This window comes from Gobio gobio (genome assembly GCF_949357685.1).
Source record: "Gobio gobio genome assembly, chromosome: 1".
NCBI classification, from domain to species: domain Eukaryota; kingdom Metazoa; phylum Chordata; class Actinopteri; order Cypriniformes; family Gobionidae; genus Gobio; species Gobio gobio.
In genome coordinates, this window is record NC_137097.1 from 16,520,744 (window position 1) to 16,536,354 (window position 15,611).

Consider the following 15,611-nt stretch of genomic DNA (forward strand, 5'->3'; position numbering starts at 1 on the left):
TCTTAATTTTAGAGGGGAAAAGTACTGTATTCCCAGCTAACACAAATACGTGACTGTTACGTAGCTGCAACATAATCTGCTGATTAAACTTTCGTGGTGGTGACGTAACTAGTTGTTGTGGCAACTGGAAAAGTGAAATTCCCGGATACGTTGTCACAACGTAACTTTGTAACGTTGCCAGTTAGTAACTGCAACGTAGTGGCAATGTCACGGATCAATAGTTGTGTGTTGGTAATCAGTTGGTCATTTTTATAATTATTTATTTTTCAATAGGCGGACATGCTGTAGTTTATCCTAATTTATGTCCTAATTTGCCCAAACTAATTTAAAGGCTATTTCAATAGCTGTGAATGACGAATGCAGACTCAAAGTGACTTCAGTTCATTTATTTTGAAAAACATAAAAAAAAAAAAATTGAAAACACCCAAATTATAAAACAAAAACATAGGACATACAGCGGAACATGAATGAAAGCATTCAAGATGCATTCAAGATGCTCTGTGCTCAGCATTATAAACATAACTTATGATTCAGGAAAGATACCATAGAGGTATAAATAGTAACAAAAATGCTTAAATTAGACTGTAGGTAAAGTTACTTAACCAGTCTGACGCCGTTGTTGAAGTTTTTTTTTGATAACTTGCGATAAAACAGAAATGTCGACACTGTCCTCTCCAGCTGTTTCTGTTTACGGTTACCATGGCAACTCTGAACGGCCACCAGGCAAGCGCGTTCTCATTCAGTATCTGTTAGATGAGATGTAGACAGGCCATATGTCTGTCATTATTCCAAAGTTTTCTATGAAATATTATGCAAATATTATGCAATAAAAAAACACCCCAGAAAAAAATTACTATTGTTAATAATATTGATAATAATATTGCCTAATGTACGCGCGCTGTGTGGCATGCACTCTTCAGTTGTGGAGGCGCGTGCTGATTTTCACGTGACAAGTCACTGTATATAAAAAGATCGTTCATATTCTTAATTGTTGAAAAGAAACATTTATCTTAAAGGGAATTTCAATCTTGTGTCTGACGTTTAATTTCACAGTTTAAATGGCAAATTCTGATAATAAGAACATAATAAATCAGAACATAAAGAACCTGCAAATGATGGTAGTGAAATTACGAGCAGGTGACGTTGCATTTATGTTGCCAGTAAGTCATGGAATTACAAATATATTACAAATTTAGTACATATCTAGAACGTCCTTGGTTATCTAATAACGTTAGGAGATCATAATGGCGATGTTGTGTGTTGGTAATTTGATGGTAAAGATATTAAAGGCATGCAACGTTGTAGTTACATTGTCATTGAGTCATAAAATTACCGAAATATTACGTGTGGAGTACGTATCTAGAACGTTGTTGGTAATCTTGTAACGTCCAGAGATCGTACTGACAACGTTGTGAGGTCATTATGGTAAGGAAATTACAGACATACGACGTTGAGACTACGTTGTCAGTTGGTAAGTCATGAAATTACCAAAAAGTACGAATAAATTACGTAACTGTTACATCGTGTGTTAGCTGGGTTGTCTCCTATGCCCACAAGAGGGCGCAAATGAGCGCAACAAGCAAATGCAAACCAAATAAACGTAATGTGGACACAAAATAGCAAACGGACATTCAGAAACAATCCATTTCCACTCACTAAACATCTATATATTGTTCGTCAAAAACACCAAACGGACAACTTGACCTGCAGCGAGTGCTGAGCGTTTTTGGTGAGGTATGATCAACTCAAGTATGTCTTTGCCAGCTGCGCAATATGTGGATACATAAAACGTTATACCGCATGATTTTGCCAGCAACTGAGAGGATTTTCGTCAGCCGGTATAGCATATCTTCTCTTTCATTTATATCCATCTCCATGCTCCAAAGCCCTGATTACCTTGTTCTGCACTGCTCTGTGTCTGACTGTATACACTGCCGCACATTTTCTCTCTGACTCCGAGTCCTCACTGTTTTTTTCTGCCTTTTTCAAATGAACAACACAGCCGCACCGCGCTGTACTGGATAAACAAACCGCGTCAGTTCCGTCATCGTCATGTCTCGCGCCCCTCTACCAAAAATTCAAATCCACGGTTTTTGCATTCGAATGCCAATTTTTTTTGTAAATTCGACGAATATTCGAAATTCAAATTTTTTTTTTGACAGCCCTACTGCACACATACACAGATACACAGTCTCTCCAAGGTTGGAGTAGGTGAGCTCTGGTACTGACTAGAAAAAGTTTCCCAAAGCGTGTGCTTTCTCTCAGTGAGAAGTACAGACAATAGTACAGGCAATATTAATACAATTCTTTAGGGTTTTAGTAAAAGGAAATATAAAGTGAAATAACATAAAAATTAAATGAAAGGCCGAACCATATTTCATCTCTGGAAGCCGGGCTAAGTGAGCAAGCACTGTTACTGCACTCCTGTTGAGTTACAGGTGTGTGATGCCTCAAAAATCCAAACACACGACTGCTCGTGCATGTTCTGAAATCAAGCGTTTAGCGACACATCACACATCCCTAGGACAGACCCTCAGTCACCACTATACAAACTTTAGAATACAAACTTTTTTAAATAACTTATTTTTATTAAATCACCTTATTTTACTACATATTTTAGTAAGAGACATAATTTATGTTTTGTTAAGCCATATAAGTCTCACCAGGGAATCCCTTTAAGGTTATCTTTAAATCTGAAACCCTTTCCACAATAATCACATATGAATGGCTAGTCTCCAGTGTGAATTCTCATGTGGACTTTGAGATCTCCTTTATTTCTCCCTTATTTCTCATGTGCCTGTTAAGGTTTCCTTTATGTGTGAAACTCTTTCCACACTGAGGGCAAGTGTAAGGCTGCTCTCCAGTGTGACTTCTCATGTGGACTTTAATATGTCCTTTATCTCTAAAACTCTTTCCACACTGTTGGCAGGTGTAAGGCTTCTCTCCAGTGTGAACCATCATGTGACCGTCAAGGTTTCCTTTTTGAGTGAAACTCTTTCCACACTGTTGGCAGGTGTAAGGCTGCTCTCCAGTGTGAACTCTCAAGTGGATTTCAAGACTTACTTTATGATTGAAACTCTTTCCACATTGAGTGCAGGTGTAAGGCTTCTCTCCAGTGTGAATTCTCATGTGGATGTTAAGGTTTCCATTATCACTGTAACTCTTTCCACACTGTTGGCAGGTGAAAGGCTTCTCTCCAGTGTGAACTCTCATGTGACTTTTAAGGTTTCCTTTATGGCTGAAACTCTTTCCACACTGTTGGCAGGTGAAAGGCTTCTCTCCAGTGTGAACCATCATGTGACCGTCAAGGTTTCCTTTATGGCTGAAACTCTTTCCACACTGTTGGCAGGTGTAAGGCTTCTCTCCAGTGTGAACTTGCAAGTGGATTTCAAGACTTACTTTATGATTGAAACTCTTTCCACATTGAGTGCAGGTGTAAGGCTTCTCTCCAGTGTGAATTCTCATGTGGACTTTAAGATCTCCTTTATTTCTGAAACTCTTTCCACATTGAGTGCAGGTGTAAGGCTTCTCTCCAGTGTGAATTCTCATGTGGACTTTAAGATCTCCTTTATTTCTGAAACTCTTTCCACACTGTTGGCAGGTGAAATAACTTTTAGTTCCTGTCTTTTGAGCTCTTTTTTGTGAGGAAGTCTTTTTAGCCTGTGTCGATCTTTCTCCAGTCGTGAAATCATGATGTTTAAGTTCACGACTTGCCTCTTTCAATGCCATGAGATCTAGGGCAAAAACGTACATAAAACAATTTAGACATTTAAGCATCAATAGCAGGGTATAGGGTAATATGATATAAAACCTATCCTATCCTAGGGACCAGGGCTGGGCAGCTTTGGTCTTGAAGGGCCACTGTCTTGCAGAGTTAAGCACGTTCTCCCATCTGTCTGCCAATGAAGTCCACTCTGAAATGCCAACTGTCTTGTATTAGCTCCGACATCCTGTATATTGGGCCTAAATGTCCTGTAAGTGACTTTCCTTGACCCATTTATTGAGTGCTACGCTGATCTAATAGATAATAGATCAGAATATTGGACAAGTCGAGCCACGAACGCTGTGCAAAGCTGAATTTAATTCCTATCAACCAGCTCACTTAGCACAGCGTTCGTGGCTCGACTCGTCGAGACTGTTTTCCAAGATGGCTCCTGTCTCCATACCGCTACTGTGTTAGTGTGAGGCCTTGTTAGTGGTTTTAAATATTGATTTAATTTGACTTATTCTGTGCCCCATATACTAGCGTTATAAGCGAATCTGTTTTCAGAGATAAAACTCTTTACATTCGATTTTACAGAGAACGATCTACTCGGTAACCATGAGTTAATTACCCCAGGTTCATTTTTCCCCGGAGTTGTCCTTTAATATGTAGCAAAACAAAATAGACATGTCATTTTAACATGTTTAACCCTCTCGAGTCGGCTGTCGCGCTGGCGTGATTGGCTTGCTTTTTTTCTTATCAGTGCCAAAGAGACTCAAATAACTCATTCAGGCAAGTGTTATACATCATTATAATCTGTTAAGTTTCTTTTTTTTCTTTTTTTTACAGTCACAATAAAAACTAATTGTTGTGTTTTTTGCAAAATAAGGGAAACAAACATGATTTGCGATCTTTAGCCTCTCTCTCAATGATGTCTAATCTGATTCTCTTGCATGCTATTGGGGGATTTAACACAAGTCACAAGTCAAGACTCGGGACTACCGAGTTGTCTCAGAGAGTGATTCGTTCATTTTGTGTTGACCGCGCATGCGCATTACGCTGAATCTGTACTGGAAACAACAAAAATTATTAGTTCATCTTTCGAGTCTCGAGTCTCGGGTTTGAGTCTTTCGTTCTTCCTGTCAGTCCCATAGAGTCTATGCTGTCAGTAACGGAAACAGAAAAGATTAGTTCTTACGAGTCTTTCGGGTTTGACGTTTGAGTCATTCATTCTTTTGCCACGTGACTTCGTCACCGTATTGAACACTAGTTCACAACCTTTTTACTAACAAGCACGTAGTTATTTTTTTTATATATATTTTTTTTTATATATATAATTCTCAGTTAATATCAGACATATACAAATATGGGAAATATATTGACTATTCAAGTCTAACATCACAAATTCAAGTCAATTAGACTACTAACGAGAGAGACCACAAGAGGTGTGCTCAACGGGCATAGTTCAAATGACTCTGTAAAAAATCAGTTAGTCCTTCAACCAATCAGACCAACAATCCGTGGCTTCTCTATCCGTCATTATGTTAAATCCCCCAATAGCACGGCAGGTGAATAAGCTGGTTTCTGATTGGTCTAGAGGTTAAATTCCCTGCCCGAGCCCGAACTTCACCCGAACCGACCGAGAATATCCTCGGGCCGGGCCCTTGATCGTGTGTTTTTTTTTAACATTACTTTATTAGCCTAATTGGGTGGGCAGAAAACTATGCCATAATCAGAAATAATATATTTTTTTAGCAAAGTAATACTACAACTAAGAAACAAATGTGTACAAAGTTGCACAAGTCAGGATTAGTCTAAAAATGTGTGTTAAACTCAGCACACGCAGTGATGAAGCGCAGCATTCAGAAATGCTCCGAGACGCCAGTCATGAGCTGCTCGCGTTAACACTGCACATTGCTTAACTAGTCTATTTCTTTTCTTAAATAGAAATTAAAGAAAAGTAGTCATTTCAAGCTTTCTATACACATATTTCTCATGTCTGTGAGGCAGCCTTCTGAGTTTTGTTTATTTATGAGACGCACTCCAGGGGCCCGTTCTTCGTACCTCGCTAAGTCAGTGAGCTGGATTTGATTGTTGACGATTTGGCATGATCTTGGATTATTTGGTTCTTCGAGGCTCATCCTGGACTTCCTGTCATAGCAACATGTCCGTAAACTTAAACCTGCTCGCGAGCAGTTTATTTCATGTAAACAGGATTAGATTGCATCTTGAGGTGATACTTAAAATCTGTCCCAGCCACTGCTACTTTATTACAGGAGTTCATCACTGAATAATGGCAATAATTTGAAATAATAATAATATACACATTTTTAATTGTAAATGTATATGAGAATGTATATAATATTATAATGTTGTGTATAATACTACAGACACAGCCACTTGGAGATGCAGAGAATTTGATCTTGACCCTTAAGAAACTTTAATACCGTCACGTTACAAATCTGCTTCAAATTGAATTAAAAATGTAATTACAACATTGAAATAAAAATTTAAAGGGTGTACAAGTACTGTATAAAATCATAAATATAAATAATTGGTAATCATGTTTAAAAAAAAAAAAAAAAAAGTATCATTGATCAATAACTTTTATGTTGGTTTGGTCATTTAGCTGTTTCCTTATAAAGGTCCAGATATTCGTGTTTTTTTTGTGTGTAATTTGCCAAGTTTTTTTGCCAGGTGGCTTTTTTAATTAAATGATGTCATTACGTTGCTGTCTTGACACCAGCCAATCGCTGCATTGCTGATCGTGGTTTCGAGTATCGATGCATCTGCCCTCTTCAGGGAACACAAGAACGCGCTGTGATCTGTGATCATTTAATCCAGATATTTTAATCCAATCCGCAAATTCGTCTGAAGAACCAAATTAGCCAGAGATCAGTTATCACGATTAAAAGATCTGGGATCTGTCAAATCATCTTAGATGTATTAAGCGAGGTACGAAGAACGGGCCCCTGGAACTCAAGGAAGTGTTGTGACGCATGACAAAAAATAAAAGACTGACAGCAGAGGTGTAACACAAAACTGACGGTTCGGTACGTACCTCAGTTTTGAAATAATGGAGTTCGGTACAGCAGTTTTACAAAATTGCTTTTTAGATTTAATAGTTGTTTACTGAAGAAGAAAAAAAGTGTCTGTCCTTGAATTAATTAAATTATATCTAAAAGTGTATTGAAGATATTGCTGTAAACTATATAGGGAGCCCTTACTTGCACATTAATATTAAAGGTTAACAAAATAGAGCCCAAACTATTAGCCTAAATTCAGTTGCTATTTATTTTTAGGTATAATAATCAACACTCAAATAACACATTGTATGCAAACATGTAAACTTCACATAAGGCAGTTTTTGCATTAACTTCTAAATCTAATTATTAAATAGTTTTCTCCAATTTATTGTTAAAATATAATAATTTATACACAGTGTCTGTCATTTTCATGACAGGTTTATTTAACATGCATGAAATAATCAAGACATCACTAACAGGTTAAGTAAAATGTAATGAATATATAGGCTAATATAGAGCTTGTATTTAGTGAAAGAGTTGATTTCTCTAGTGTATAAAATTCTGTGCACACTGAATGACTGCCTGAGGTAATTATGTGATGCTAACGTTATGGTTTAGTTTACAAGCAGTTATATTGACGTCATTGAAACACTGATTTAGCGATTACACCACATATATACATGACAGTAAGTTGTAATGTATCCTCAGCATACCTTCATTCATGTTTATTCTTTAGTAAGAGATGATCGATCGCGTTCACAGATGATCGCGTTCACGCGCGGCCGCTTGAGCTGTGATCATGAAGTGACCAGTCACGCCATATATAGAGCGTCAAAACGGCATTTATCGTTTGAATCTCGTGATAAAATGGACTGAATACTTAATATGTTCGTGTGGGAACTTGGATTGAAGTGTGTTCCGCGCTTCAAACAAGCCGACTGTGAACTGTTAAAGATTCGGTACCGGACCGTTCGGTAACGTTATACGCGTTACCGAAAACAAAAACTCTCCGGTTCTACGCGATTCACGTAAATGACCCAATTGACCAAGAAAACGGCGATTGTCGCCGAAAAGCGACAAGTTTGCAGGTGTGGTCTAGTCTAGTTGCTCAAAAAAAAGTATTGCAGATCATAACTGCTTACTTTTTTTTTTAGGTTTTGCATTTGAATACATTTAGACATGATCAAACACTAGATTTCTTTAAATGTGAAATTTTAAAACAATAACTGGCATCCTAATATTTTTAATGATACTTATACAAGCACACACAAGTGAATATTAATGAATGTGAGCAAATATCATTTTAAATAGTTTGAAATAGTGCTAAAAAGGCAAACTTATTTTCCCTTATATGTACAGTAGGCTATATACATATGCATTGATACTGAATCAAGATCGAAATAAATCGATATTTGTGCCAATCACCAACCCCAAATTCCCCGCCCACCACCACAAATTAGTTTCTAATCTGTGGGAAACACTGAACACTACTAATTTATTTTATCACCTGCGCAAGAACCACGAAAAAGAATACAGAGAGAGTCAACGAGCAAAAACTGCAAAAGCAGCGTCGAGTGGTGGCATAATCGCTCAAAACAAACTCCAGACACAAACGCTGCAACAGGCTTTTATGCTCTATAAGAATACTACTTGGAAACATCTTTACACCTACATGATGCTGCAAGAGAAGTCTGGGTGGTGTTACTGTTAAAAGTTGGCTGCTGCTATATGTTGAAATATTTTAGTGGCAGGTGTTAACTTTACCAACAGTCTTGCTTGAAAAAAAGGTTCTAAATAAAGTCCATACTACCTTTATTTGTTTCGTATATCATTTCAAACTGCATTTCCACATTGCAATTTTGTATAGACTATTCATAAACTGAATTAACAGAAAAATTGCTATATCGTTATGTATATCGTTATCGGGATATCAAATGAGCTATATCGGGATATGAAATTTTGGCCATATCGCCCAGCCCTACAGAACAGCGCTCGTCATTCCTAAAACTTTGCGGAATATGTGGATGTTGGTCCTCTAAAGAAACATGACAAAACTTTTCTTCAAATTGTGAATGTAGTTTAGACTACAGAAAGCAAGCAGTGCACTTGTTATAGTGCGATTGACATAAAATTCCTCTATAAACAATGACTCTAACGGCACAACATATCTCTTATTTACATTGAATATAAGCTTTGCTTGTTATAATGAGAGGATGACTTGACGATTGACAAGTTTACTCCAACCAGCAGGACTGAGGACATTCACAAGACATTCTTCACAGATATCAAATGACTGAGTTCAGCTTTGAGAATGAAACTAACCTGTTTGTTCCTCAGTTTCTTCATGTTTTACTCTCAATGTTTCTTCAATCTTCACGTCTTCACTCTCCTCTTTCTCTGTTTGTTCCTCAGTTTCTTCATGTTTCACTCTCAATGTTTCTTCAATCTTCACGTCTTCTCTCTCCTCTTTCTCTGTTTGTTCCTCAGTTTCTTCATGTTTCAAACTGAATACATTTTCAATCTTTATGTCTTCACTCTCCTCTTTTATAAAGGCCATCTTTATACTAGTGTGTCACATGGATCTCAGTCACTTCTCCAGGAGTTTTTCTGTGTGTTTGCCCTGTTTAAGATGAGAATAATTAACAGAAGAAAAATAAATCCACATTAAATCTGAGTGTCTCAATCAGCATCAGCACAGTCTCAGTAACACTCAAAACTAGCACTACAAACTAATAAAATAACTTATAATTATTATTAATATAATTTATTTAATGATTGTAGAAATCAACATAGAAATAATAGATCGCTTTGAATCACAATCATTTTCCAAAGCAATTGATTCAACAGACTCAGAGTTTCATAAAGCTCAGTTTCTCTCATCATCTCTACTCGCCAGAGGCTGAACTCATGTTTGTACGATGAACTGATTCACGATAGAGAGAGAAATGAGAAGCTGCTTCTGTTACTCATGAGTTTTCATTCTGTTATTTTACTCACACAACGTTAATAAATGTTAGATAAAGCAATGCAATGTTACATCGTTTAATAAGTTATTCAATCTGCGTTGCCTGTAAAACTTTGAAGATGGTTTCTATTGTTTTAAACGCTTAAAAACACAAACCTTTCTCTAGCCGAATCACAACACATGCAGGAGCGCGGCGCGGACTTATGACGTCACACCACCACAACAAAATAAAAGTCCCGTTCACACACTCCAGTCTACATTCACAGAAGTGCACACATATGCTGCGTCCCAATTCGCATACTATCCGTACTAAATAGTATTCGAAAAAAGAATTAGTATGTCCCAAATCTTAGTATGTTGAAAAAAGTATTCCAAAGATTCCCGGATGGTTTACTATTTCCGGTCAGAATCCGAAGTGCAGATCGATGCGCACTCTAACGGCTGATATTGCCCACAACCCATTGCGAGATGGACGAGGATTCGATTAGAACTACAAACGCGGATAAAAAGTGTTTAAAAAACTACAAACATGACGGTTACGCGAGTCTGGCGGTTAAGTGGAGAGGTTTAGATAAAGTGGTTTGAGTGAGCAATTATCAGTAATTTAACCTGACGAAAAGATATTTATTCAATATTATCCACATTATATTTCACCTGCAGCAGCATTGAGAACTTTTGTAATGATACGTTTGGCCATTAACTTTGCAAACACATGAGAGGAGTCTAAAGACCCACGAAAGGCAGACAACGAGCGACTACATTTCTCTCCAATACGGTAGGAAATTAAATTTAAAGTGGGGGATTTGAACTGTGACGATGATTGACATTTTAAACGGTGACGGGACGCACGTAACAGAGTCCGTTAAAGATGACGAAGTAGTATGTCCCAAAGCTTGCATACTCTTCTGCTACACACTCAAAAGTATGTACTTTTTCTTCACAAAAAGAGTACATACTTTTAGGACGTAGTATAAGTAGGCGAATTGGGACGCAGCCATACAAATAATACAAGAGATGACAGAAATTCAGAGTTCTTCTTCTTGTGGATTTATTGGCGGGTCGCAAACCAACTGAAAAGGTGCATACCGCCACCTACTGTGCTGGAGTATGAACGAAGATGATACACTTCTTATATTTCCTATATTCTATATTTCAGGCCACTATTCCTCAAGAATGTCATTAATGCTATAATTTTTCTACCAGACTCTATTCCTGTCTTCAAAATATTATATATGGTAAAATCTGTAATACCCAAAGCTTGCATATCTCTTTTAAGCTCAATTCTTTCTTGTTCAAATTTTTTACATCTAATCAAAACATGTTCTACAGTTTCCATTTCCTGACATACATTACAAAAGCCCGAGTTGTGTTTGCCCATGATATGTAATGTTGCATTAAGATTGGTGTGACCCATTCTTAATCTTGTAAAAATAATAAATTCCTTTCTCTTTATATTATGACTAATTTGACTTTGTTTTATATTATTTTGTATTCTATAAAAATGTCTTCCTTTCTTACATGAGTCCCAATATTTCTGCCATTTACTCCCACAAGCTTGTTGAATCAATGACTTCCCTTCTGCCCTGCTTAAAGTGACTGCTTTGTTAATACTATCCACTTTGAGTGCTTCCTTGGCCATTTTATCTGCCGTTTCGTTTCCTTGTATCCCAACATGTGCTGGTACCCATAAAAACTGCACTAAAATTCCCATTTTACTTAATCTAAATAAAATAATCAGAATTTCTGTCATTATGTCTTTCCTACATGATTGAAAGGTTTGCAAGCTTAAAATTGATGCCAATGAATCTGAACAAATTAAAACGTTCCTTTTAGAGATTGGCCTTTCCTCCTCAAACCACTCGAGTGCCATCTGAATGGCAACTAATTCTGCTGTATACACTGATGTTGCATCAGTTAGCCTTGCTTTGTTCCCACTTTTAAATTCTGGTACATAAAATGCTGCACCCTTTCGTCCTGTCTCAGGGTTTTTTGAACCATCAGTGTACACCTGAATAAATGACGAATGAACAGTATTAATGTATTCTAGTGTTTTATACTTGACTTCACCTCCAACTTCTCCTTTCTGAATTCTTTCATGTATTGTCAAATCAATTTGTGGTTCACTTAACAACCAAGGTGGTATTGGAGATGTTGTTATAGTTGGTCCAAATATTTTTGAATCTATTCCCATTTCTTTTGCCCATTCCTGGACCTTCCATGCAAATCCTGTACCATGTCTATTCTCCCAACTTTCCTCCAATACTTCCTTAGCTAAATGACTATTATTATGGCCCTTTAAACTTATCCAGTATGCCATAGATAGTTTTTGACGACGCAAATATAAAGGCATTTCTGATAGCTCCACCTGCATTGCTGCTACTGGTGTTGTTCTAGTAACTCCTAGAATGCATCTTTAATGCTCTATGTTGAATAACATCCAATTTCTTTAGCAACGATGCAGATGCAGACCCATACACAATGCATCCATAATCTACTATGGAGCGAAGAAGAGAATAGTATATTCCCATCATTGATATTTTATCTGCACCCCAATCCTGTCCTACTAAACATCTCATTAAGTTAAGTACCCTATTACACTTCTTTTCTATAAATTCTATATGTGTTTTCCAAGTCAGTGAGTGGAGACAGTGACATTGAACAAGCCTAGTGATTTGTAGTTGATGGGCACAAGATCATGCAGGTGTGTATCTCTGCAGAACACTAGTGGGTGTTTCCCAATCAGTGGGGCGTTTTCAAACCATAATGGGTATTTTCAATCGCATTACCTGATTTGCTCTAATCCACTGGGGGCTTGGGCCTTCATGAGTTTAGCAAGTCTGTTGAAAAGTGGTTGAAAAACATCAATTGTAGTTTGAAATTGGCCACTTATTGGTCAACGCCCATTTTGGTTTAGCATTTGGTTCGACTTCATACAGCGATGCGCAGACCGATCGGCGGCTGATTTGAAGCAGTGCATGCCGGTTAGAAATTTTGTCCGACTTGTAGTAGGGGGAAAATACTATGGTAGTCAATGGGGATCTGCTTGGTTACCAACATTCTTCCAAATATCTTCTTTTGTGTTCAGCAGAACAAAGAAACTCATACAGGTTTGGAACAACATGAGGGGGAGTAAATGGAGACAGACTTTTCATTTCAGGGTGAACTATCCCTTTAAAGAATGTTTGTTGAAAAAACCTAAGCTCTTTTACTCTTCAAGATTAACTCGTTATTTGAATGCTATGTAGTTTCACAGAAAATGAAATGAGATTTATGTAATGGTCTATGGTCTTAGCTCAGAGGTGTTTATTCCTCTTCATGAAGAGTTCAGCTCAACACACCTGCCTGAAGTTCTCAGTGATCCCACTGACCTTGATCAGCTGCTTTAGCTGTGTTTAATTAAGGCTGGAGATAAACTCGGTGGGAAAAATCAGACACTTTTTCTTATATTGAAGCATTAGTAGATTTGAGAACTAGAATAGATATACAGAATTTAACGGTACTATAATCACAGTTTTAATATTTTGTGTTGAGCAACTTTTTTTGAGCGAATCATATTGTGATTAGTCTATTAACATTCTTGAATTTGACTGTATGACAACTGAATGAACTTGTTGTTAAGTAACATCATGCTTTCTTTTTCAGATTTCAGAGAACCCAAAGGAAAAGAGGCAGTCGGCTGATACAAGATTTCTAAAACTTTAACCGTTGGACCACCTGTAGTCATAATGACATCAGACTTCTCAAACTAGTTTTATTTTTAAAGATTGTAATGCTTTTGTCCTATCTTCCCCCCTTTCTTAAATATATTAAGAAGGATATTTAATGTAATTGGCATTTACACAACAACACTGACTCAACAGTGTTTCCATAATTACATTCTATCTGGGATATGTGTCAGTATTGAAATGGATAGAAATGCTTTTTTTCTGATTTTAAAATGTGGACATATAAAGTTCATCTAAGTTAAAAACTTGAAAATAGGTGTATAATGTCTAAAAATATGATTGTCCTTGTATCAGAATTTATTTTCATGAAATCCTCATAATCTTTCAACAGTTATTGACATTATTTGGATCAATTTCCCCATTTATTTGAGTCACTTTTCCGAGTTTAAAGCCATAAACCAATAAATGACGATAAACATGATAAAGTAGACATAAGCCTTCAGAAAAAAGCTTTAGTTTGAGTGTTGAATCTAAACTGCTCGGTTTCTCTACTCTCTCAAACTCCAGATATCTGCATATATCCAGACCACAGCGCCTCTGTTTTTACAGACACAAATTCAAGGCCTATTAAAGCGATCATTTAAGTTTGTTATACTTTTTATGACTTTTTATGGCTTAAGGACCCACAGAAACCCAGTTATTTGCTTGTGAAGTTATGGTATTTCCTCATTTATTTATAATGAATGTTTTCTATATTGTATATATACAAACAGCAAAAATTTAAGTCGGTTAGCTGTGTATCAATAAATTGGAAGTTGTAAAATTTATAGGAGTTGTAAACTTGTAGATTTTTTTTTCTCAATGCCGTTTTAGAGATTTAGTGTTTTATGTGTGCTTCAAATGTTAACTGTGGATCAAAAATGACACCAAGATTTCTGTGAAGTGGGGATTACTGATAGGTTTTTATGTACATCTCAGCATTAACTCTTTAGTTAATCACCCATATTATCCTCATTATTTTAATCTACATCACATGCATATAAGTATGGCTTTTGTTCCTATGTCTTAGCTCTCTCTCTCTCTCTCTTCTTGTTGAGCATTATCCTGAACATGTGTTTGCAATATAAGAAGGCTCTTTGGGCCCTCGTGGTAAAATGGTCTCTATTCTATGCATTAGAAAGAAGCTGAAGGTGTTCCAGGCTTGGGAGGAAATAATGATTACCAGATGTGTTGTATACATTATACTGATATCACGTGGCTCACGTTCACATACCATGAGACCTATATGATGTAATTATTTTCCATTGGTTAAAGCCATAAATGCCTCTTTACTTGGGCCTATATATGTGAAATTCTTTGTTCAATAAATTGGAGATTTTCCTTCCCTCAGATCTGAGAAGTCATTATCTTTGAATCACCGAGATACACTGAGAAGGGCATCGATTAGGACAGGGTTTGATGAAAACCTCATCAGTCATCATTTACATTTGTAATATTTGTTACCAAACAGTTGTGCACCATACTATGGTGACTTCCATAGTCAATGATGCCCCGAAACTTTAAGCAGAAAAAATAAATTCAGGTTTGGAAATATTTGAGGGTGAGTAAATTACAGAATTTTCATCTCTGGGTGAACTATCCCTTTAAAGGAACACTCCACATTTTTGAGAATAGGCTCATTGGGACAGTCGTGGCCCAATGGTTATAGAGTTGGACTTGTAACCCGAAGGTTGCAGGTTTGAGTCTCAGGTCCGGCAGGAATTGTCGGTGGGGGGAGTGAATAACCAGCGCCCTCCTCCACCCTCAATACTACGATTGAGGTGAGACCCTTGAGCAAACGAACCCCCAACTGCTCCCGGGGCGCCGCAGCAATATGGCTGCCCACTGCTCCGTGTGTGTGTGTTCACTACTGTGTGTGTGTGTACTTGGAAGGGTTAAATGCTGAGCACATGATATGGATCGCCACACGTCACTTCACTTCCACTTTCCAACTCCACCAGAGTTAAACAGTTCAGTTTTACAGTTTTCGAATCCATTCAGCCGATCTTCGGGTCTGAGGGTAGAACTTTTAGCATAGCTTAGCATATATCATTGAATCTGATTAGACCGTTAGCACCTCGCTCAAAAAAAGAGTTTTGATATTTTTCATATTTTGAGTTATCAAAAAAAGAGTTTTGATAAATTTCATATTTAAAACTTGACTCTTCTGTAGTGACATTGTGTACTAAAATGAAAAGTTGCAGTTTTCTAAG

At 37.1% G+C, this 15,611-nt stretch overlaps 1 protein-coding gene across 1 annotated transcript; it reads right to left on the reverse strand.

The window, feature by feature from the left end:
• Positions 1-378: 378 nt before the first annotated feature.
• On the reverse strand, positions 379-9,918 carry LOC307131270 (uncharacterized protein). The gene is made up of 3 exons (XM_079824834.1): positions 9,851-9,918; positions 9,052-9,349; positions 379-3,734 (listed from the first exon to the last, which is right to left on the reverse strand). Exons 2-3 carry the CDS (start codon positions 9,284-9,286, stop codon positions 2,749-2,751), a joined length of 1,221 nt encoding a protein of 406 aa, XP_079680960.1. The 5' UTR covers positions 9,287-9,349; positions 9,851-9,918; the 3' UTR covers positions 379-2,748.
• Between the last annotated feature and the right edge of the window lie 5,693 nt (positions 9,919-15,611).

Coding starts and splice junctions, on each gene's coding strand:
- LOC307131270 (XM_079824834.1), bottom strand. CDS start 9,286: ATGGCCTTTATAAAAGAGGAGAGTGAAGACATAAAGATTGAAAATGTA. Junction 3,735..9,051: donor AGAAACTGAGGAACAAACAG/GTTAGTTTCATT, acceptor TTTTTGCCCTAG/ATCTCATGGCATTGAAAGAG.